The sequence below is a fragment of the Monodelphis domestica genome, chromosome 1, assembly GCF_027887165.1.
Source record: "Monodelphis domestica isolate mMonDom1 chromosome 1, mMonDom1.pri, whole genome shotgun sequence".
Lineage (NCBI taxonomy): Eukaryota > Metazoa > Chordata > Mammalia > Didelphimorphia > Didelphidae > Monodelphis > Monodelphis domestica.
In genome coordinates this window covers 509,549,217-509,571,974 of record NC_077227.1, presented here as the reverse complement: position 1 = coordinate 509,571,974, position 22,758 = coordinate 509,549,217, and the positions used below count along the sequence as shown (strand labels likewise).

Here is a 22,758-nt window from a genome sequence, read left to right as displayed (position 1 = left end):
AAGGTACCTTATCCAAAGGGAAAAAAAGAGCCTGTGGGGGCAGGTTAAAGATTTTTCTCCACAGACCTGTCTCTAAAAAGGTATTCTCTGAGCCAGGCACGAAGGTAAAATGTTTGCCATCAGAGCTTATTTTATTGGTATAACAGGATGGTAACAGGGGATAGGGAGGTAGCTCCATTCTACGGCCTCTACTTGCTCTGATTCCATCTCTCCCCACCCTTGCTAAACAATAGGAGTCCATATTCTACACTTAAGGCTGGGCTGGAGGCCAGATGGCTGCCAGGAGAACTGGCAGACCTACAGCGCCTTGCCTATCACCTCTGGCACTCAGCAGATCTCGGTCACATTCTTAACGGCCTAAAGATGGGGAGAGCCAGCACCCTAGGAAAAGGCTCCTAGGAGAAAAACTGGGCGACTCCTAGCAGGGCCCTGATGAGGCTCTGCCTTCTGCTCTCTGGAGGCTGCTGAGCCGGTCATCACAGCCGGCTCTGGGGTGGTGGGTATGTGCTGTGGTGGGGAGGGGCAGTGGGAGAAGCCAGGCCCTCAGAAGTCCCCAAAGTTCACAGTGTAGGTCTCGGCTGTTGTGAAGGGGAAGGCTGTGCCTGTGGCCAGCTCATCTTCCTCCGGCCCGAACTCTGGTTCTAACTCTGTTGCCAGTTCAGTCATGACCTCTGTGTAGGTCTCAGTCTCTGTCTCCATCTCCCAGGTAGGGGCAGTGGGAGGTTGGAGGCTCCAGGGCTCCAGGGTGGTGCTCTGGGAGGGGAGATAGATGGGGGACGAGCTGGTTGTGGGAGCAGGGCTGGCTGTGGCGTTGAGCCGACGAAGGCGCATCTGCTCACGCATCTTGATGCGGTACATCATACGGCGGCGCTGCATGAAGCGCTCCCGGGGTGTCATGGGTCGAGAAGGATCGATGTGGGGAATGGGCCTGTTCCCATTCATGGCTAAGATCTCCCTGATGCGTTTCCAGTTGGAACGAGCCAAAATGAAGTTGCACTGTGTGGCGCCGATGTCGTAGTCCACATTGCAGGTCTTGGCACTAGGAGTGTAGCCCTCTGCCCGGGCCGTCACACGGTACTCCCCAGGGTTCAGGATGCGCCAGTAATCACCTCCAGTTGCTACAGAAAGGGATGCAAGGATGCATCAGGCAGCCCTTGCCACATTCTGTCTTCCCAGGGTCAGGTCCCAGTCAACCCCAGCTCCTGGCAACAGTACTCAGAGAAACAGACACCCCCCCCCCACACACACACACACACACTGAATGACTGGACTGGGCTTGCAGAAGAGTTACCCACATCCCTATCGGACAGTATTCAAAAAGAACGCTTTTCAAATCTGGATGAAGCAGTATCACCTTTCCCCTTACTGGTGAGAACCTCAGAAATGGGTAAGAACTCCACCTCTCTAGGGAAAGAGTCAGGAAGGGGCTGCCACAGGGGGCAGAGGCAAAAAGGGCCCCCTGTGCTCTATGTACCTGTTTTGACACCATGATTAATGCCGTTCACAGAGATGGTGGCATTGGCAATGGGGATGCCTTGTTCATCAGTCACTACTCCTTTAATGCCTCGGTGTACCTGCAGGAAAGAGACCCTTTTACGCTCTGCCCTGAAATTGCTGAGACTTTCCAAGGGCCCACCACTCTCCGGCCCTAAACACTGGTCCAATTCTCCAGGGCCCCGGGCACTTCCACCCAGAGCTTTCTCCCAAGACTTCTCCCCCTGAAGTTCTTCATTGTCTACAACATCCACTCTCTTTGCCTTGGGAGGCTCTCTCGACCTCTTGAACCTCATTCCCCCACCTGCTCCATGAAGGTGAGCAGTGCTTCCTTGTTATTCTCCCACTCTCGTGGCAGCTCGCTCTCATGAGGAAACTTGTCACATCCCAAGTAGATCGCAAGCTCCAGACAATTGGTGTGTAAGTAACTAAAATCATTCATACCTATGGTGGGGAAACAGACAGAGGTAACTTGCCAGTGGCACAGCTCTCAGGGACCTACCTGTATGGATGCTACTTGTACTGAGTGATCCCCAACATTAGCAGCACCCGAATGGACACCAAGTGCTCACAGGCCCAGCTATAAGTGGCCAATGACCCGTGATCAGAAGCACCTGTTAGCTGTGAGCATCTCTGCAGCCCTGACTGGAAATAATCTTTTCATTTGTGCCTTGGGGTGGACTGAAGACACTTTCTGTTAAGAGTCCAGGAACTCTTGATGAGTATTACTGGATTCCTGGAACAGCCTGGGGAGAGGAGATCCTTTTGGTGTATCCTAGGACTATTAGGAGAGGAAAAAGGCCTAGAATGGACTTCTTGGTGGGACCACAGCCCTCACCTGTCCTATTCCAATGTAAATCCATGTCTTTGGGATAGTGGCAGCAAAGCTCTAAGGAAAATGTAAGGAGATGACAAGCCCCCATGCCCAGCACCCTGTGGTGCTTCCTCACATTACCCAAAGGTTTAATGTAGAATGTTCTAAAGGACCAAATGTGGGTTCTTTCCCCCATCAGGTCAGGTCCAAGCCCTAACTGGAGGATATTGAGCTTGGAATGGTGGGTGTAGACAGAGTTCTTTCTCAGCTATGCCCTGCTCCCCCCTACCCCTACAAATCCCTTACTTACTTCCCACTCTGGGATTCCATTTGGCACCATTGACAATTCCCATGCCATTTGTGTAGTCCTGGGCCTGGCAACCCCCACGGTAAGTTTCAGTCATGGTGAGGTGGGCTGAGGAATAGGCAATGGCAAGCCACCGGAAGATGGCATGGTCCGGTGTCTCCTGAATCTCAAATGTTTCATCCTCTTCCTCCCCACGGGCAGCTGCCATTGCTGCTGCCATGAGTTGTTCCCGGTTGGGGGTCCGAGCCATATCATAGGGGTAGGACACCAGCCGCTCACCCCCATTTAGATTAGCACCCAAGACAAAGGGATTCTTCTCCATCCAGGCAATGATTGCACGGACTTCTACAGCTATCTGTGGGGCACAAGGGGCAAGTGAAAGCTGGTTGGGAATGGTAGGGAATTGGTTCACAGGAGATCCTGGCACTAGCCATTATCACCTAGCTGGGCAACAGAAACGAGTATAGGCACACCCCTTTGGACATCTAAACTGGCCCCTTTGGTTTCCACAAAAGTAAAGGAGCTCGCTTCTCAGCATCCCCATTGTCCCTGAGCCTGGAAACTCCCTGCTCAGATGGAAACAGGGGAAGGCCCTGAAGGAGATGCCCAGACCCACCCCTTGGTGCTCACCGTGGCATCAGCAGTCAGGTAGCGGTCTGGGATGGGCAGGTTGTTGTTGGGCACTCGGTGAGGGACCCACTTCCTCTCCTCAGCACCCCACAGCACTGTGTTGAGATCCGGGAAGTCCTCAGAGATATCAAAGCCCTCCTCGGTCCACAGTCCCAAAGCCCAGTTCCCGAATTCAGAGCCCTGAAAGGAATCAACCTTGGTGAGGGATTACAATCACTGTATCTCCATCCCTCTAACCTTGATCTTAGGATCTAACTCTTACAACAGATCCTCCTCTCTGTCTGCACCTCTACCCCTCCCTCCCTCCCTCTCTCTTTCCTCTCTGTCTTTTGTCTGTCTGTCTCTGTCTCTCTCCCTCCCCAGGGGCTTGACCCCCCCAACCCACCCACCATCTGAGCAGCAATCTCGTAGCCATCAGGGTTGAGCGAGGGCACCAGGTGGATTCTAGTGTCATGTACAAGGCTTCGTATACGGGGGTTTCCATCCTTATATTCCCGGCACATGTACTGCATTAGCAATAGCAGTAACTCCCGGCCCAGGACCTCGTTGCCATGGATACCTGCTGTATAGCGGAACTCGGGCTCCCCTGTGATAGATATGAAGAAGAGAAGAAGTCAGCAGAAGCTCCCGACCACCCAAGGGGCTGAAAACAAAAAAAGGACACCTGGAGTCAGAAAACCTGAGTTCAAGTCCTGGGAGATCTTGAGCAAGTTAGCCTCTCTGAGCCTATCTCTACATCTGTAAAAAGAGGAATAATTTCTGGCTTGCCTACCTAACAGTCTTGAAGTGAGGAGCAAATGATAAGGAAAAGGCAACTAGGTGGATGGTGGATAGAGTGACAAGACTGGCGTTGGGAAGTCCTGAGTTCAAATGTGGCCTCAGACACATCCTAGCTGGGTGACCCTGGGCAAGTCACTTACTCCCAGCTGCCTATCCCTTACTGTTTTTCTTCTGCCTTAGAATCCAATGCTGTGTATTGGTTCCAAGGCAGAAGAGTGGCAAGGGCTAGGCAATGGGGGTCAAGTGACTTGCCCAGGGTCACACAGATAATAAGGGTCTGAGGCCAGATTTGATCCCAGGACCTATCATCTCCACATCTGGCTTTCTGTCCACTCAGCTGTCCCATGGATAGAGATTTGACCTTGAGCCTCAAAGATCTTAATTCAAACCCTACCTCTTTCTAAACCGCATAAATCACTTTACCTCCCAATGTTCTGGGTCAAGGGAGGTTTCTAAGGCTCACAGTTGCAGGACAGAAGCTGATGGACATTGGCAGAGAAAGTTAATGAATCAGTATTTCTGTAAACCAGTGAAATCACAAATCACTTTGTGTGTGTGTGTGTGTTTAATAAAAGATTTGGATAACGGGATAGGTGCACCCTTCTCAAAAAGGGCTTAGGTTTGTTTTGCTGAGCCCCAGCAGGCAGAATTAGGAACAGCAAGCTCTGGTCTCATATGAGGACAATTTACAGGTATACACAAGAGAGGTAATGAGTTCCCCATCACTGGGAGGCTTGGAGGCTTCCCTACCCAGCCAGGGAGCAAGAGCTGAAGGATCACTTGTTAGGTTGCACAGGTGATTCCCACCCAGGTACAAGTTGGGCTCTGTGGCCTCATGGGTTCTTCCCCATCCTGACTTAGGGATAACCATGAGGACCGAATCTACTGCTATAAACTGGTATCTCTCTCCAAGGACCTGAAGGACCAGCACCCAAGCCAGGAGGCACCGATCCCTTCCAAGTCAGGCCTCCAGGGGGCAATGTGGACCCATGGTTTGTGCTAAGCAGATGTTTGCTCGGTAGGATGGGAGGCTCTGTGCCCCACTCAGCCCAGCACTCACCCAGCTCATGTTCCCCTGGATTGTCGGAGATCTCCATGGCATAGATCTTCAGGCCCTTGAAGCTCTTGCCTAAGCTGTAGGTGCGGGTGATGGTAGGACATTCCTCATTCACCACCTTCATTAACTGGGCAGAGAAGAGAGAACAAGGGTCACACTCTGGCCCCCTTCTACGCATAAATGCCCGGCGAATCTAGTCCCTAGCCCGCCCTCTCTCCAACCCTGCTCTGGCGAGGCAGAGCTGTGGGCTCTGAGAGGGGACTCTGAAGTGGAGAAGGCACCCCCATCCTCACCTCCACGCCTACTCCCCATCCCCCCTCTCTAGGGCATCAAAAAAGGTAGATGATGCAATGGAGGGAAAGGAAATGAATCATATAAGTATGGGAACATATTTTAAAATAAAAATTAAAAACATATATATAAAGATAGTAAATTTTAAAAAAAAGGTAGATGATGATCAGAGACCACCAGCAAAATGTACCAGTTTGGGTAAGCTCATCTCTCCTGGTCATTGGTCCCCAACGCGCAGGGTTTGAGGAGACATAGTGTATGTGGTAATACCAAGGTTAGAGGTTCCTTAAAATGGTTCCTTGTATCCCAGATTGAGGCAGAATTTGCTAGTGCCCCACAAGGGAAGAAGGGGGGCAAAAGGAATGTGTGCATGCCCACAGGGCCAAGCTGGGAAACCCTAGGGGCATCAGTGCTCTCCCTGGCTCCCATCAGAGCATTTCCCTTTGCTGGCACAGAGCCTAGTGTTGCCTGGGAGATATCAGTACGACCTCTGGACCACATCGCCCTATGTTAGGTGACTGGGGCACAGAGGTAGACTGTCTCAGCCCACTGCTCTGCTTTCCCAGAAAAGGGCTAGAGACAAAGCAATATGGCAGGGACCTGTAGCAGGGACTAGAATTGGTCTGGGGACCAACAAACTCTGGAGATTGGAGGAAGGATGTGGGAAGGTAAAGCATCATCCCCACCTGCCTCATGTCCTTGTAGCTGTGGTGGCGGAAGTCTAGGTTGTCAGTGGTCATGACCTCATTCTGCGTGTAGAAGCTGTGGATGGCTGCGGAGGGAAAAGGTCTTAGACCATCCCCGCCGCCCCTCAATCCCCTCCAACTCCCAGTTCAAATCCCCCTCTGCCACTAGCCATGTGACCACAGGCAAGTCATTTAATCTCTGATCCAGCTTCCTCATCTGTAAAATCACCATAACTCCCATACCTTCAGGGTGGTTACCAAGGCCCAAAGTATAGACACCATTTGGCCCCCTCTGAAGAGCTAGGTAAATGTTATGTTTTGGGTTTTTGTTTTTAAACCATCATCTTCTATCTTAGAATTAAGACTGTGTGTTGGTTCGGAAGCAGAAGAGTGGTAAGGGCTAGGCAATGGGGGTTAAGTGACTTGCCCAGGGTCACACAGCTGGGAAGTGTCTATATTATCATTAGTATTAGAACCATACAATATTAAGGGTTGGAAGTAATTTTAAGGGTCCTCTAAATTGATTTCTTCTGAAAGCTTCAATGCCCCTCCTCTAATGGGGACCTTGTGGCCCAAAGGGTAATGCCCCAAGGCCATGCTCACCAGTCAGGGGACAGCCCAGCACCTCCAGCCTCATACAGAGGCTACCATTCCAGGTGAGTGGGTAGATGCGGATGAAACGGGCCACAACAGGCTCTGGAAATTCACTCAGCACTGGTGTGTCCTTGTCCACATTCCCATGAAAGGTCTAGGGAAAGAAGCTTGGCCCTTAGCAATACTTCTTCCCAACAAAATCAGCCCTAGTTCCCCCAGTGCTCACATCCCCACCCCCATAGGACAGCACAGCCACACAGAGGAAGAGATGAGATCAGGGAAAATGGGGACTCCAAGGGCTTGGTTTTGAGAAGGTCCCAAAGGTGGCCCAGGGAGGAGAGGAGAAAGAGCTCCAAACACAGAGACACCCACCATCTCCTCATAGCCATTGGTGTACATCATCCAGTTCTGGCTGTCATTGCTGAAACCCACGAAGAAAGTGGTGACAAAATCATCACTGTATAGACGAGGGAAAATTCCAGTTAGAATCTGTCCTCTCTCACTGGGTTCTCAAAGGACTCAATTCCCCCTAAGCCCAGGCTGAGCCTTCAAGCGTCCTCTGGTTCCTGAGATCAGAAGGTGCTGTGGCTAACAAGTTCTCCTTTAACCTTTGCCTGGCTCCGGCTTAGACCGAGCCCCAGAGCTCAGCCAGTGGTGTAGTGGGAAGAATGGTGCACGTGCAGTCAGAGGACAGGAGCTCTAATAGGCAAGTCATTTGATCTCTTAAGATCTCATTTTCTCTATTTGTATAATGAGGGGGTTGGATGAGATGATCTCTAAGATCCCTTCCCAACTGTAAGCCCATACAAACTCTTTTAGGCCTACTAACCTCTTCCCAGCTGTCTTATTTTCTGCCCTACCCAATGGCCTCCATTCATTCTCCATGCTCTATTCCTATCTCTGCTCTGTGGCTACATCTTAAAGAGGGCAGTTCAGTCGTATAAAGACATTCCATCTCAGGGTTAGTCAGTGAACAGGCGGAACAACTGAAGCCTGGGGCTAGACCCCTACCAGGTTGGCTCCCTTCTAATCATGGGGCGAAAAATGGAACGAGAATCACTAACTTTCCAAAGTCCCCACTTGCATCCCAGATCCATAGGGAACTCTCACTCCCTCTCCTCTTGACTGACTTTCTGGACACCTACTGGATGGTAGAGTCCCGGCCCTGGGTGATGACACCAGTGAATTTGGTGTTCCTTCTTGTGTCCACCTCCAGCCACTGAACTTGGGTGTCATCCTCAGCACACCAGGCTCCATCGTAGTAGTCATCCTCATTGGAACCTGCCTGCCCAGTGAGCCAAGGGCATGGCCTGAGCATGGGGAAGAACCCCAAAGGCCCAGATACCCACACCAGGATTGGGGTTAGGACCAGGGAGTGGAGGGAGCAGGGGTCATGCAGTGAAGGAAATATATGGAAAGCATGTAGGAAACAACAGAGATCTTCCTGGTGAGGAGGTGGGGTGAGAGGCTAAGAGAACTGAGGGCTGGAGGAGGCTAAGAACCCCAGGGGAAAGGAGGAAGCCTGGGCCCGAGGACTACACCTGTATATTCAGCCTTCCCCGCTGGGCACCAAGGCCATGTCTTAGCATGGAAGAGGCCCGAATCTGGTTGTCTTCGATTCGATGTGACTCCATCCCAATTGGCGGGCACTCTAAGGAACATAGATCAGCCTGCAACCCCCCTCCCACCACCTAGTCCCAGCCTTTCCTTTCCCTCCTCCTTCTCCAGGAATAGAACCTCCCCGGGACTCCTCTACAGAAAAGCAAAGCCTTCTCCTAAAGACTCTGGGCCTCCCAGCTTGGGAAGCAGATGCTCGCCCACTGTGTAGCAAAGGCCTTTGTCCACCTTCCCATTTTCCAAGCTAACAGCAGAGCCAGTCACTCACTTTCTTTTTCCACTGGACCCCATTCCTCTTCTGTTCCCCAGGGTTTCTTTGGCTTCCCTGTGGAGAGATTGGTCAGAGCAAAGCAGTGAGGGATGTCCAAAAGCTTGGGCCTGGGAGGGAGCTTGGCTTCTGCTCATGGCTGAACTGGCCATACTCCCTGCTCCCTCCACCCCAATCCTTTGCACTCCCTCCCCACAAACACACCTTTCCGATCTTTGCCCTTCTCCTCAGGCCACTTCTCATCTGGTTCCTCTTCCTTGTTGCTACCACCCTCTTTCTTGGGTTTTTCTGCAGAGGAGGGGATGGATGGAAGAAGAGAGTCATGCCAGTCATCATGCCTCAATGGCCCAAGGGAGAGAATAGATAACAAGAGTTGGAGGAAAGGTAAAGACCCTGGGGCCTGTATTTTCACACTTACTCAGTCGTTCTTTTTCCTCATCTGTCTCCAACTCATTGTCTGGCTTCCGGGGCCTGGGTGGCCGCAAATAATAGTCCACTGGAGAGAAGAACCAGCTATGCTCAGGGGAACAACTCTTGCTCCCCAGCCTTCCTCAACTTCCCTTCTGGCCCTCAAAAATCTCTCTTCCTTTCTTAATTCAACTGGTAAAATATTTAGCAAGCAGCTATTAGGAACCCACCCCTGGGGGAAGTAACAATGAAGGCAGTGACACTGGCCTGACCCTCTAGAACTGAAGCGTATGAACAAATAGGGCAAGACAACCTACTAGCCTATAAGCTCCATGACATGTTAAAGGTTCACTTGCTAAGGCACTGCAACAGAAAGGGTGAGGTCAAAGAAAAGGAAAGAGTCAAAGATGCTTGCGTTTTCTTCTTGAGTGACTGGGGAAATGTAGCATTACTCATAGAAACTGTGGATCTAGGGGGAGAGAAAAAAGGTGAAGAAGGCAATGGGGAAAGGGAGGCGAAGAAAGATTGGAAAGGAAGGAAGGGCGCATGTCATTTGGGACAGGCCAAATTTAAGGGGACTGAGACATCTGAGCACAAATTTCCTGAAGGCAGTAAGAGATGCCAGCACGGAGCCCAGGTGAGAGGTCAGGGCTGGAGGTACAGACTGAAGCCATCAGATTAGAGTTAACTGTAAAAGTCAAAGAGAGAGAAAGAAACGGACTAAAGGCAATGTCATTGGGATCCCCACTGTTGGGAAGTAGAAGAAGGAAGAGGGAGGAGAGTTAGTAATGGATCCAATCACAGAAGCCAAGGGAGCTCAGAGTTTCGCATTATCATGGGGCACAGCATATGGTACAAGGAGCTGTTATATTAGATCCCACTCTCCTTGTCTTCACCAATTTTTCTATGGCCATTTACAAAGTTCACCCCAGGACATGTCTGGCCCTTCCATCCTCCCCCCAGACAACTGTGAGACATAGATCACCACTTTGCAAAGGGTAAATGAGTGTTGTAGTTTGGATGGGGAAACAGATAGAGCTAGTTCTAAGAAATGGGAAGAACAGGATGAACATGGCAACACCAGGCAGGAATACTCACTGTCATCATAGTCTGGAATCACGTAGCCATCTCCATAATCGGGGATTTGTAGAGGTGGAGGGGGTTTAAAGCTATCTGTGAAGCATGAAGTTAGGGATAAAAGGGGAGTTAAGCTTTGAGAACCCCTGTCCCTCTCCTCTGATGCTGGATTTACTCAGACTTCCTGTCATTTCTTCTGTTCCTTCCAACTTCCTCCCTTTCGGCTTTTTCCAGCCATAGTCCTATCTCTCTCTCCATCTCCTTCTTTCCATTGTCCTACATACTCCCAATTCTTATCTCCTTCCTCCCACCTCTAGTCCACATACCCCAAATTCCAAAAATAGAGGCTCAGGTTCCCTACCTGGTTTCTCCTCTGGTTTCAGCTCTTCAGGGGGCTCTGGACGAGGTCTCTCAGGCTTCTTCCTGCTTGGAGGGGGCTTGGGCTTCTTTTGCCGTCGAACATATTCAACTGTGAAAGGAAAAGAATCTGGGGTGGCAGTATCCCTGCCAAGGGGAAAGCACAGCCTCAGGTAACAAGAAATTGTGCTACAGATGGAGTGATGATGCATGGGAGTGGTCTGTCTCATAACTTGTTACACCAGGAGAAGATGATGAGGTGAGATTCCATAGCCAAATAGATCTCCTATGGGAACTATTAACTCTGCCTAGCTCAGGCACTCTAGGCACTGGCCAGTGCTGGAAATGGGAGAGTCCCTCCTTCCCTCTCAAAGGCAAAAGTCCTACTTACAGTCCTCATAATCCTCCCTCTCGATCTGGTCATTATAATCCAAGGTGGGTGGCTCTGTCTCTTCCTCCTCTTCTGGAGAGAAAACACTGGTCACAGTCTTGCCTGGAGGATTCTAGTTACAGCCATCATTACATGCTTTCTCCGATATTCCCAAGTGTCAAGGAGATGGAGAAGCCAGGACTGGGGAGGGGTGCAGGGGTGTGTCTGTAGTTGGCCTTGCCAAGACTCACCTGGCTGGAACTCCCTCCTTATCAGATCTGTGTGCACTCCTTCCTGATCTTCCCAGGGTGGAAGGTTGCTCCCACCTGCAATGACCCAGAGGTATAGGAGGACACCTTACTCTCCCAGTCCTTCTCCCAAGCCAACAAGAGATCAAGGTCCCAACCAAAAGCTATAATGCTTCCCCTGAAATCTACACATTCAGCCTTTCCTGCTTAATCACAAAATTACAGAATTTTAGAATTAAAAGCTACCATCAAGTCCAATAACCATACTCCAAAGGAATCCTGACTATAACATATGGGACAAGTGATTTCATTCAGTTTCCACTGGAGTCCATTCTATTTTCAAGAGGTCTCCTGGCTGCTCAGAGATCTATGCAGGATATCACCCAACTACCAGATGGTCCTGAGGAGCTACCCACCACCCTGATGCCTCTCCTTCTGATTGGCTGGTTCTTTCCAGACTTTTCATATTCAGAAGGATGCCCAGACAAACGATGTCTTCATTCCTCTCCAGGTTGTACTTCTGATTCTTCTCCATAAGATTTTCTCTGCTCTAACCACCATCTATTCTGGATGCCTTTACCATCTCACTCATTCTTTGTTGTTGTTGTTGTTTTAGCTCCTTTTTTGTGTTATCTGCCCCAATTAGAATGTAAGCTCCTTGAGAGCAAGAACTATCTTTCTTTCTGCTTGTGCTTATGCTTAGCATGGTGCCTGACCCATAAGGAAGCCTTTAATAAATGCTTCTTGGCATGATTCAGTTTGATTATCTATCATTCTGAGGTGGCTCAAAGCTTTGGATCTGGAGTCAAATAACCCTGCTTTGAATCTCAGCTGAGCCATTTCTTTGTTGCCCATATTACTTTAGGCAAGTCATTCAACCTTTTCCTCAAAGCTCTTAGTTTCCTTAACTAGAAAAAGGGGTTAAGTCAGACTAGATGATTCCTGTGTTCTCTTCCAATTATGAAATCTTGTGAAATTGTGAGAAATCAAGCATTCCATCTCCCCGAGCTCCACGGAGCTGCTGAAGGGATTTTTCTAAGGCACTGGTCTGACCACATCATTTACCCTCCTCAATAACCTTCCCTTGCCCCCTTTTTATAACCTCTAGGATCAAATATAAATTCATTTGTAAATCAATTGCTCTTCATATGACTCTGCTTAATGGATGGTATGAGACTTTCCTTTCTTATTCCTGTTGGGATGGCTTCATTGTGTTTCTGCATAAAGATGAGGAATAGCAAGATGGCCAGTTTGAATGGATTGATGTATGCAAGAAGAGGAGTAATGTAAATCTAGAAATAGAAATATACACATTAAAGATATACACATGCATGTATATACATGGTTTTATATACACACGTGTCTACATACATACATGTGTATTTACATGTGTGTGTATGCCTCTGTGTGTATGTCTATATGCATCCATGTTTGTATTTGCCTGTATGCATCTGTGTGTATACATTACAAATGCATGTGTGTGTGCATAAATTTGTTGGCTTAGCATTTAAAGCTCTTTACAGTCTGGTCCCTGTTAAAGGAATTAAGAGGATAAGGACAGCAAGTGGTTAATTGTGGGAAGTGAGTGAACCCCATCGACCTCATCTTGTGACTCGGGTTGGGAGCTAGCTTAGTTCCCTTTCTATTCAAATATGGGTCTAGTTCAAATTCTGCCTTGTAAGAAAAGTTCATTGAATTGTGAGCCTTGGGAGAAAACCTTATTGCATTGTTTGAAGGTAGTCCTGCATGGCTGGGGAACTGGGCTGTGTGTACCTGCTGTTTAGAGACCTTTAACCAAGGACCGAGTTATGCTGACCAGAAAGCGGTCAGATCTGAAGACGTTGTTTTCTCACAATTGTACATCTCCAGCAGCCCGTACTGTACGTTTTATCTGAAAACTGACCCCACACCAATCCACCAGTTCTTGTTTCTGGGTTCCTTTGATTGTTTCCAGACTCTTAAGGAGAAGGACATCTATTTTCCTGAATTCTAGGAATTGCATCTGTTCACTCTCCTACTCCCAACTTGGAAAGTCCCTAATACTTCATCCAATTAGAAATGGGGTTGCCTAATATTGTGTTGTTTTCTTTTTGTTAATTGGCTTTATTTGGCTAATTGCTCTCACTGTATAAATGTCTGTCTTGCTTTGTATTCAGGGACCAGCCCCTAAGCTGATTTGTTGGGCAACTGGCATGCATTGCTTAATAAATCGACATGCTCAGAAGATCAAACCTTTGTTTCTTCAGTCATTTGCTTGTTACAGCTCTTCCTATCCTCCCCTGGTCCTTCGATTGGCCAATGGCCTTCATACATCATGCCTCCGTCACGCAGTCAGGCCATCAGGCACGTGACCCCACGACTCCGTGACGAGTCCCTTGGGGACGGGTTGGAGGGCCCCCAGATATTTAATTCACACGGTATGTGTGCATGTGTGTGCATATCTTGTGTGTGTGCGCGTGTATCCATGTGTGTGTGGCTTCTCTCCCCTGTCAGTTCCTTGTAGTCAGGGACCGTTTCATCTCTGTATGTCTCCAGTGCTTATTGCAATGCCAGGTTCCTAGTAAACTCTTAATAATGTGTGTTTGTCGATTGGCTGATTCATTGCAAGATTCTAGGTGTGCCTCTGGCCCTTGGCTATGCTCTCAAGAATTCGTCAGAGGGTCAGCTGGGTGGCCCAGTGAATAGTGCCAGGGCTGGAGTCACCTGACTCATTTTTGTCATGAGTCATGAAGACTCATCTGACCAAATTCAAATCTGGCCTCGGCCATTTACTGGCAATGTGATTCCGGGCAAATCACTTAACTCTATTTGCCTTAGTTCCTCATCTGTAAAATGAGCTTTAGGAGGAAATGGCAAACCACTCAAGGATCATTGCCAAGAAAACCCCAAATGGGTTCCCAAAGAGTAGAACAGGTCTAAACAACAATGAGCTGTCCGTAGTATTCATTCATGTTCTCTCTCTGACCTTCCCCAGCAAACAACTGAGAAGAGGAAGCGTTTCTTGTTCCGAGGAAGAAGGGATAAATGCAGTCCCTCTGAGGCATCAAGATGACACTTCAGGGGCCAGTTAGGTGGCTCAGTGCACTGAGAGCCAGGCCTAGAGAAGGGAGGTCCTGGGTTCAAATTTGACTTCAGACACTTCCTAGTTGTATGACTCTGGGCAAGTCACTTGACCCCCATTTGCCTAACCTTCACCACTCTTCTGCCTTGGAACCAATACACAGTATTGACTCTAAGACAGAAGGTAAGTTATTTTTAAAAAAGGGGGGGGGGGGAATTCTACCTGTTCCCATGTATTTTTCCCCCAAGAACAGATAAAGATCAAAGGTGAGGGGCAGCTAGTTGTCTCAGTGGATAGAGTCAGGCTGAACACAGGAGCTTCTGGATTCAAATCTGGCCTTAGATAATTTCCTAGCTGTGTGACTGGGCAAGTCATTTAACCCCCACTGCCTAGCCCTTATTGCACTTCTGCCTTGCAAGGAATATATATATTTTAAAAGGGAAGGTAAAAGAAAGTTTAAGTGACCTTTCAGTTTGATATCAGAAGGGGTTTCCAATGCTTCCTGATCCTGTGATGAGCTTAGGTCTAGTCTCACACAGAAAAACAGGACTAGAAAGATTCCCCATGGCCAACAGCACAAAGACCATAATCCTGGGATGGAAGAGAATTGAAGCGGGCTTCAGAGGCCGTAGGGCTACGAGCATGGAAGTGACTTTTTCTTTGTAAAACTGACCTAAGAACCAAGAAAAAATTACACAATGATTGCAATAATCCAAAAGAAAAAAAACATTGAAAGATGTCAGAACTCTGATCGCTGTAGTGACCAGTGTTGGCTTTAGATGACTGTAAATGAAACCAGCCTCTCTTCTTGGTCCTGAGGGAGTGGACGGCAGGGTTGAAATGAGGCACAGTCATCAGACAGTGTCAATGCATCTTCTTTGCTAGCCTCGACTTCTTTATTGTAATGAAGAATTCTATTGGGTGGGGTGGGGAGGACTAACAGTGATGTTAAAAGAAAACTCACTTCAATGACAAACATTTTTAAACCCTTACTTTCTGCCTTAGTATCAGTTCTTAAGACAGAAGATCAGTAAGGCAAAAAACAGTGGGGATTAAGTGACTTGCCCAGGGTCACACAGCTAAGCAGTGTCTGAGGTCAGATTTGAACCCTGGTCCTCCTGACTCCAGGCACAGTGCCCTATCCACTGTACTACCAGCTGTCCTGACATCAATAAAATATTTAAAATAAATAAGAAATAAAACCATTGCCAAAGCTCAGAAGGCCTCTAGGAGGGTATGGATTAAGCAGAGGGGAGCATTACTACTAGAACCTAGAGCCAGAGCTCTAAATATCTCAGGTTCGTAGATGGCCAGAAACCACAGCTGCCCACATCTCACCCCCAAACTGCAGTTTCCTTTAGAAATATAAGAAATGGTTCCAGTAAGGTAAATAGAATATGAGCTCCTTGGGGACATTCAGAATTTCATTCTTGTCTTTGTACTACCCCCAGCTCCTAGCACATTCCTTGGCACAGAATGGCCTCAATAAATCTTTTTTTAATTCCATTGTTGGGGGGGGTTAGGGTTAGGAAGAAGGGGCTGTTATTCATGTGTGGTGGTGATGGGGGCAGACAGCCGGCAGTGAGGAGGAGTAAAAGCAACGAGACCCTCACTCTGAAATCTTGCATCTCTCGCTAGTTAGCACTAGTTAAACATCAAATGCAAAACCTGTAGTTTCAGCATTAGTCAAGCATGCATCTCAGAACCTGTATTGTTGATCCGTTGCCCATTCTGCATCCTCAGTCACCTGTGCCGAATCTGTGCTGTTCTATCCTGGGCATCTGCTTTGTGCCTGATCTATTTTATTAATTACATATTGTTCTATATTTGCTTTAGATTAGAACTGCCGGGAACTATAATCGATTACCTATAGCGATCCTCCAGTCTACCACAACCTCCCCCCATATTCTCATTCCAAGGGCAGTGAGGCCTCTCCCACAAATGATGACAGGGTGGACGATGGGGGAACAAGGGGACTGTGGCATTCCAGAAGAATCCCCCAAACTTGCACCTACTCTCTATTCCCTATGGCATCCAACCCCCAAACACTCTCCATCTGAATCTGGTCATGCCCATTCTCCAGGGTTTTCGGGTCAGGTGAAGATCTCTGGAAATCTGGAATGGGAGACCTCAATAAATATGCCAGCCCTGAATCACAGCATGGAAGCTGCCACTCTACAATACTCAGAGTTGCTACGCCACACCTGGAGAGCGGCTATTCCATCGGTGGCCCCTGGGCCTGTCCATCAGCCCCGAGGCTAGCTGATTAGCCCAAAGATTATTCCACCAGCTGTCAGGCTAGTCCCATAAACCACTTCTTCAAATAAAATTCTTTCCTTACTTCTGGATGGAACAGACTTGGAGTCTCCCATCCTGGGGGTGAGACCCTGCTACAAACTTGGGTCTGTTTCTCCCACAGCGGTGCTATGGCGTGATTATATTTCCTCCCAAGGCATTCCTTTCCCAATTTATGTTCAAACCTTTTTTCCACAGTTGTGCCCTCGGCAAAAGGAGGGAGAGCTCTGGCCCACAATAAGCCTCCTCCAGCCTCTGTAGGCCATTCTGGGCTTGGCACTGACCTCTTTGTGTTTCCTCATCCGGTTGGGGCTCTGGGATGGGAGCTGGGGCCACAGGCCTCTCTAAGTCCTCTAGGGGAAACAAGGTGGGAGGACTTTTCCTCCCTGTAGGGGGCTTCTTGGTGGTCTTGGGTCGTTTCTCTTTGGGCTTCTTAGTTGCCTTAGGTCGTTTCTCCTTGGGCTTTTTAGTTGCCTTCGGGGGCTTTTCTTTCCCTTTCTTGGTGGGCTTTGGGGTAGTTTCCAAAGGTCCTTTTGTGGGCTTGGGGCCTTTATCCTTCTTCCCTTTCTTTCCTTTGTCCTTGGCCTTTTCAGGAGACCCTGTGGAGGAAAGAATACTCCATTATCAACATGATATAACCAGGGAAAAATATTCACTCAGTTCCCTGGCCCCTAAGAACCTGAAACAGCAAGAGGGAGACACAGGGTTCCCCAAAGTGGAGGGTCCAAGGATCAGGGACCCCACAGCCTCCTCAGATGGTGTCACTGGCTCTCTTTTGCTTCCTTATTCCCCCACCCCAACTCACACTCACTTAGCACAGCTGCTCCTTCTGAACACCATCTCAGGGAGTAATAAGTCCCATGAAAATTGTTCTTAAAAATTTGGCCCCTATAACTTAGAAAGGAAAGATGAGTGATCCTGGTTCTGCTACTATTTACAATGAAGAAAAGTCATTGAGAAAAGAAAAGCAAAGAATCCTGGGAATCCGTAAAAGGGATATGATACTTCCTGCACTGAAACGAACTAATTTAAATGAAGAGGCTAAACAAATGTTGTTGTATATCTTGGTGTTCTTATATTTTGTTGCTCATATTTCTATATTACATATGGTTAATGAGAAAGCACAGGTTCAAATCTCAGCTGTGCTACACATTATCCCAGCCTGTTTCTTCATCTATAAAGTCAGAAGATTACACAAAATTGTCTCTAAAGTCACATCTGGCACCCTAGCTTTAGAGCTGGAAGAGACTCAGAAGTCAGCTCATCTGCCATTTTCATTTTATAGACAAGGAAACTGAGACCCAGAAAAGTTAAGTGATTTGCCCATGGTTACTTGGGCTTCTTTCTGGGTCGGAGGAAGCTCTGTGATAAAACCAGTTGGGATTGTAGTAGGCAACTCCTAAATATTTGGCAACAGGACTGTGGCATCAAAGAATAGTAGAGCTAGGGGCAACTAGGTGGCTTAGTGGATTGAGAGCCAGGCCTAGAGCTGAGAGATTCTACGTTTGAATCTGACCACAGATTCTCCCTAGATGTGTGACCCTGGGCAAGTCATTTATCCCCCATAGCCTATCCTTTATTGTTCTTTGGCCTCAGAACCAATATTCAATAGTGATTCTAAGATGGAAGGTAAGGATTAAAAAAAAAGAATAGTAGAGCTAGAAAAGCTGCCCCCCCACTTTATTTCATTTTTTAAAAGTGTACTTTCTGTCTTAGACAAGTAGTAAGCTAGGCAATTGAGGTTAAATGACTTGCCCAGGGTCACGGAGTGACACCAGTTTTGAACCCAGGACCTCCTGTCTCCAAGCCTAGCTCTTCTTCCACGGATCCACCTAGTGCCCCTCCTTCTCTTACTTTACAGATGAGGAGGCTGAGGTCCAGAAAAGTGGAGGAGTGCCTTTTCCAAGACTGCACAGCTAAATAAGAGTCAGGGCAGAGCCTAGAACCCAGTAATTCCAAGTCCATCGTTCTTTGCATTACTTCACACTAAACAGGAGAGGGGATGGGGAAGGAGGAGTGGCACAGGCAGTCACTTTGGCATAAAGGCTTCTCTTACTCCATATAACAAAAGCTAGCATTTACTACATAGCACCTACTATAGGCCAGGCAATTCTAAGTGCTTTATAAATATTATCTCATTTGATCCAAACAACCCGGAAATTGCCTGAGGTCGCACAGCTAGTAAGTGTCTAAGAGTGGATCTGAACTCGGGTCTTTCTGACTCTAGGTCAAGGGTTCTATCCAGGGCATCACAGAGCTGCCCATGCCCAAGAGGTAACGGGGCAGGAAAGAGGACCCTGGCAAGTAGAGACAGCTGCCACTGGTTTCTGGACATTCTGCTGGTAGAGTGGATTCCAACTGGCCAGGATGAGAGATAGTCACATGAATTAGACATTGCTGGACAGAGAGAAACGAATGATCATCTTAAAGGGGGGAAGAGGGTGCGGAAGACGAGCCCAAAGAGGAGGAGCTAGCCAGTTCATCTAGAAGGGTAACAGGGGAAACCTTTCACTAATGGTCCTATAACGGGGAGTGGATTGGGGAGAGAGTATTACTGTGGGACAAAATTCCCCGAGGATGAGGGAGAGCAGGAGAGAGAGACAGAGACAGACAGACAGACAGACAGACAGACAAAGAGAGATCGAGAAGCAGAGACAGACAGAGAGAGACTTCTAGAGTCTGGAGAAACACAGAGAAAAACACTGACCCTGAGAGAACTTCACCACTTATAAGGAAAGGCTGGAAGAGCTGCCGGGAATTTCATCCAGACCAAAAAAAAAGCTAATACTGGAAGACTAAAAGAAAAATAACCAAAAACCCAGACGGTGCCTGGGGGGGGAGGGGGACAAGGGAAAAAGAAATGGCCAGAAGCACTGTGGGGCAGGAACCAAGTGAAGGACCAACAGAGATGGAGACTGGCCAGAAACTTCAAGAGCAAAACCATCCAGAGCTGTGGGTGGTACTGTAGGGCTGGAGGAGTGGGACTGGGTAAGTCAGGCAGTGAGTTGGGAAGGGATCAAGACTTCAGGGTTCCAGCACTAGGCTCTAGAAGCAGGAGGGAACCCAGAAAAGAATTAAGAGGAACCTGAAAGAATGGAACATTTTAGGGGAAGAAGGTTGGGAAGGCCTCACAGAGACAGCATTATTGAATCCCAGAAACACCATATTGGCATTCCAAGATACCTTTGAAACTAGCTGTGTAACCTTGGGATTAGTTGAGCTCTCTGCACCTCAGCTTCTTCTGTGTGTAAAATGGGAGGATAGTAATAAATGACTCAATGCCCCTCTTTCCTCTAAAATATACTGAATCACAGAAATGTGGTGTCAGCTATATATCTAGTCCTGTTCTATTACTCTGGTTAGGGTTTCTTGTGGGCAGCAGGGGGAAGAGTGGGCGAAGGGTTTGGAAATAAGAACAAGGGAATTGTAGAATAAGGATTATGGGAGGAAGAAAGAATAGATGCTGACCAGTCACATTTATATGGCAGTTAAAAATTTACAGATCTGGGCAGCTAAGTGGCTCAGTGGATTGAGAGCTAGGCCCAGAAACGGGAGGTCCTGGGTTCAAATATCTCCTCAGACACTTCCTAGCTGTTGTGATCCTGGACAAGTCACTTGACCCCCATTGCCTAGCTCTTACCACTCTTCTACCTTAGAACCAATACACAGTATTGATTCTAAGATGGAAGGTAAGGGTTTTAAAAAAAAGTTTATGTCACTTCCTTTAATAATATTATTATAATTTTATATATATAATTTTAATAATAATTCCTTTAATAAACCTGGGAGGGGAATGGTATAAGTTCCCTCATTTTTTAGACTTTAGAACTGAAACTCAAAAGGTTAAATGATTTATCCAGAGCCACATACCTGGGATTCAAATCTAGGTTTTCTGATTTGGAAATCAATAATCTTTCAATTATGCCATGCTGCCTCTAACAATGGGACAGCTAGGCAGCTCAATGGTTAGCCTGGAGTCAAGGAGACTCACTCATCTGCCTAAATTCAAATCTGGCCTCAGACCCAGTTGGCCTCAGTTTCCTCCTCTGTAAAATGAGTTGGAGAAGGAAATGGCAAACTACTACAGTATCCTTGCCCAAAAAAATAAAAAAAAAAACAACAAATAGGTTTGAGAGGAATCTGACATAACTGAACAATAACAGCTCTAACAATCCTAAACTAGGAAAGTAGAGCTTGACTCCACAATTTGCAGCCCTAGTCAATTCAGAAAGATAAAGATAAACCCAATATCCTATACATAAACACACACCGGATCTGTAGTCAAAAGATACAAGTTCAAATCCCAGGTCCTCTACTTGTCACCTAGATGACCTCAGACAATTAACAGTGTAAGTTCTTGGGCCCAGTTTTCTCATGGAAATAAGGTTATTTGGTAATCTTCTGATCTGGGCTCTTTAATACACTCATCTGCCCAGCTAATCCAAGTGGGCTCAGTCTCCAGAATTGCCTTTCCTCTTATGACTTTTTTCATACAAAACTATTTATTCAGTCCTGGAAGGTGGGGCCCCGGTGCTTTTTTTCAAGATGTCCCACTTCCAGAGCCGATGGGGGGTAGGGAGAGGGGAATCTCTCACCCCACCCACACACTGAGAGAGAACTGAGAACTGAAGGTGTTTGACTGTTCAGGAATCAAGAAGGGAGCAGGTCCCCAGGAGTTTGTGTGACCTCTGACTATGATGCTCGCATTCCACAAGAAGGTGGGTGGGATGAGAGGAAGTCAGAAACCCTTGAAAGCTCTCTTAGCACGAATCACCTGAAATGAGAGCCCCAGGACAGTCAGAAGGTTCTCCAGGAGGTCGAGTCCAGAAATAAGGGTCCCCAGGGACTGTGTGTTTGGGGAAGTGTGCCCAATGCATCAGACTGACTAGACTCGGTATCATAACAGATTGACTGGATGGAGATAAGAGAGATCAAATAGGATGAAGGTTGAGGTCACTTCTTCCAAAAGCCTCCTCGATGGAGGACTCTGGCCCCAAAATGAATGGAAAAGACATGAGAGCTATGCCGGCTAGACCTCTTCCGAGAAGCTCCCCCTAACCATCTTGGGGATAAGTCCTGTATTCAATATATGAGATGACCTGGTGTGCGGAGCAAGCCCTCCTCCTTCCCGGAGTCCCCTGCTCCCCCACGCCTCCCGTGCTCCTCCCTCTCTCCCTTCTGTCCTCCACTTCTCCTCCCCACCCCAACCAGGGCACGTGGCTGGTGTCTTGCGGTACTCCATTCCACCCGCACCTCATCTGGGGCAGGCTGCCATCTCCGCCCCCCTCCCCCCGCCCTCTCCTTCAGGAGGCTTACATTCTTTTCTCCCCCGCCCCCGGGTCTTTCTTACCTCCCGCTTTCCCTTTCTTGGGACTCAGGGTGGTTTCAGGGAGCCCCTGCTCTACTTCCTTCTCCTCTCCCTCTCCCTCCTCCTTCCGCTGGGGGTCCAACTCCTGAAGGAAGCCTTGCAGAAACTCCTCGATCTCGTCGTCGGTTAGCACCGTCTGGGGTTCCCCCCCAGGGCACAGAGTCAGAAGCCCTAAGAGGCAGCAGAGCAGGGGCAAGAATGGGGCCCCTCGAGGGCTAGGGCAAGCCATAGCCGCCAACTCCCTCTCTCCCCAGCAGCCACACTACTAGGGAGCCCGGAGTTACCACCGGGAGGGGAAGAGATAGGGCGGGGCTGGGCGGGAGAATCCCGAGCCCCGATCTCCGAGATGGAGGGGCTCGGGTGCAGCCGGGGGTAGGGGGTGCAGCTTATTCCCAATCGGGAGACAGGCGCCGCTTTCCAGCTGGGCAGGTGTGAGGCGCCGGGGCGCCAAGCCACAGCGTGCCAGACTCGGTTGGGCTGTTCGCTGCGCTCTCTCCGCTTTTCTTAACTCGAGGGTGCGGGGGGCAGCCCGTTCCTTGGGAGGCGCCTAGCAGACCCGCGGTCCAGGCAGGACTAAGGTTTCTGGAACCAGTGAAGGAGTAGGATTGGGGAGAAGGAGGAGGAGGAGCCGGAGCCGCCCCCCGGCGGAGGCTGCTGTGGGGGAAATGAGCACTCGAGCACTCGGCCCCAAGAATGTCAGCCTGGGGTGGGGAGAGGGTGGGCGGGCGAGTAATGTGGAGCAGACGGCGGCCTGTCGCAGAGGCTGGCGTCTTTGAAGTGCCATAAACATCACTCGGAAGAGAGAATCTTAGGCACCCGCCTGATCTGCCTGGAAGTTTTCAGGGGGGCTCCTGCCTGCGTCACGTACACTTTCCCGGGCCGGGACCCCCTTGAGCGGATTCCACTCCCCGCCTCCACCCCGGGAACAGCCAAGTCAACCATAGCCTAGGCCAGGTTTGGCCAACTGGGTTCAGCCCCGCCCCCCTGCCGGGACCGAGCTGGAGCAGCCACGCTGGAGCCAGAACCAAAAAATACT

At 48.7% G+C, this 22,758-nt stretch overlaps 1 protein-coding gene across 2 annotated transcripts; it reads right to left on the bottom strand.

The window, feature by feature from the left end:
• Positions 1-105: 105 nt before the first annotated feature.
• AEBP1 (AE binding protein 1) lies at positions 106-22,445 on the bottom strand. 2 transcript variants are annotated; one of them, XM_007475846.3, is made up of 21 exons: positions 21,705-22,445; positions 16,639-16,953; positions 11,002-11,076; positions 10,772-10,843; positions 10,385-10,492; positions 10,045-10,119; positions 8,957-9,034; positions 8,743-8,826; positions 8,539-8,595; positions 8,195-8,304; positions 7,799-7,938; positions 7,026-7,110; positions 6,663-6,807; positions 6,060-6,145; positions 5,086-5,209; positions 3,635-3,831; positions 3,246-3,425; positions 2,619-2,970; positions 1,799-1,938; positions 1,475-1,574; positions 106-1,118 (listed from the first exon to the last, which is right to left on the bottom strand). In XM_007475846.3, exons 1-21 carry the CDS (start codon positions 21,949-21,951, stop codon positions 544-546), a joined length of 3,345 nt encoding a protein of 1,114 aa, XP_007475908.2. In that variant the 5' UTR covers positions 21,952-22,445; the 3' UTR covers positions 106-543. The 2 variants fall into 2 exon arrangements, with proteins under 2 accessions (XP_007475908.2, XP_007475909.2); XM_007475847.3 differs by having other exon boundaries at positions 10,772-10,840; positions 21,705-22,373.
• Between the last annotated feature and the right edge of the window lie 313 nt (positions 22,446-22,758).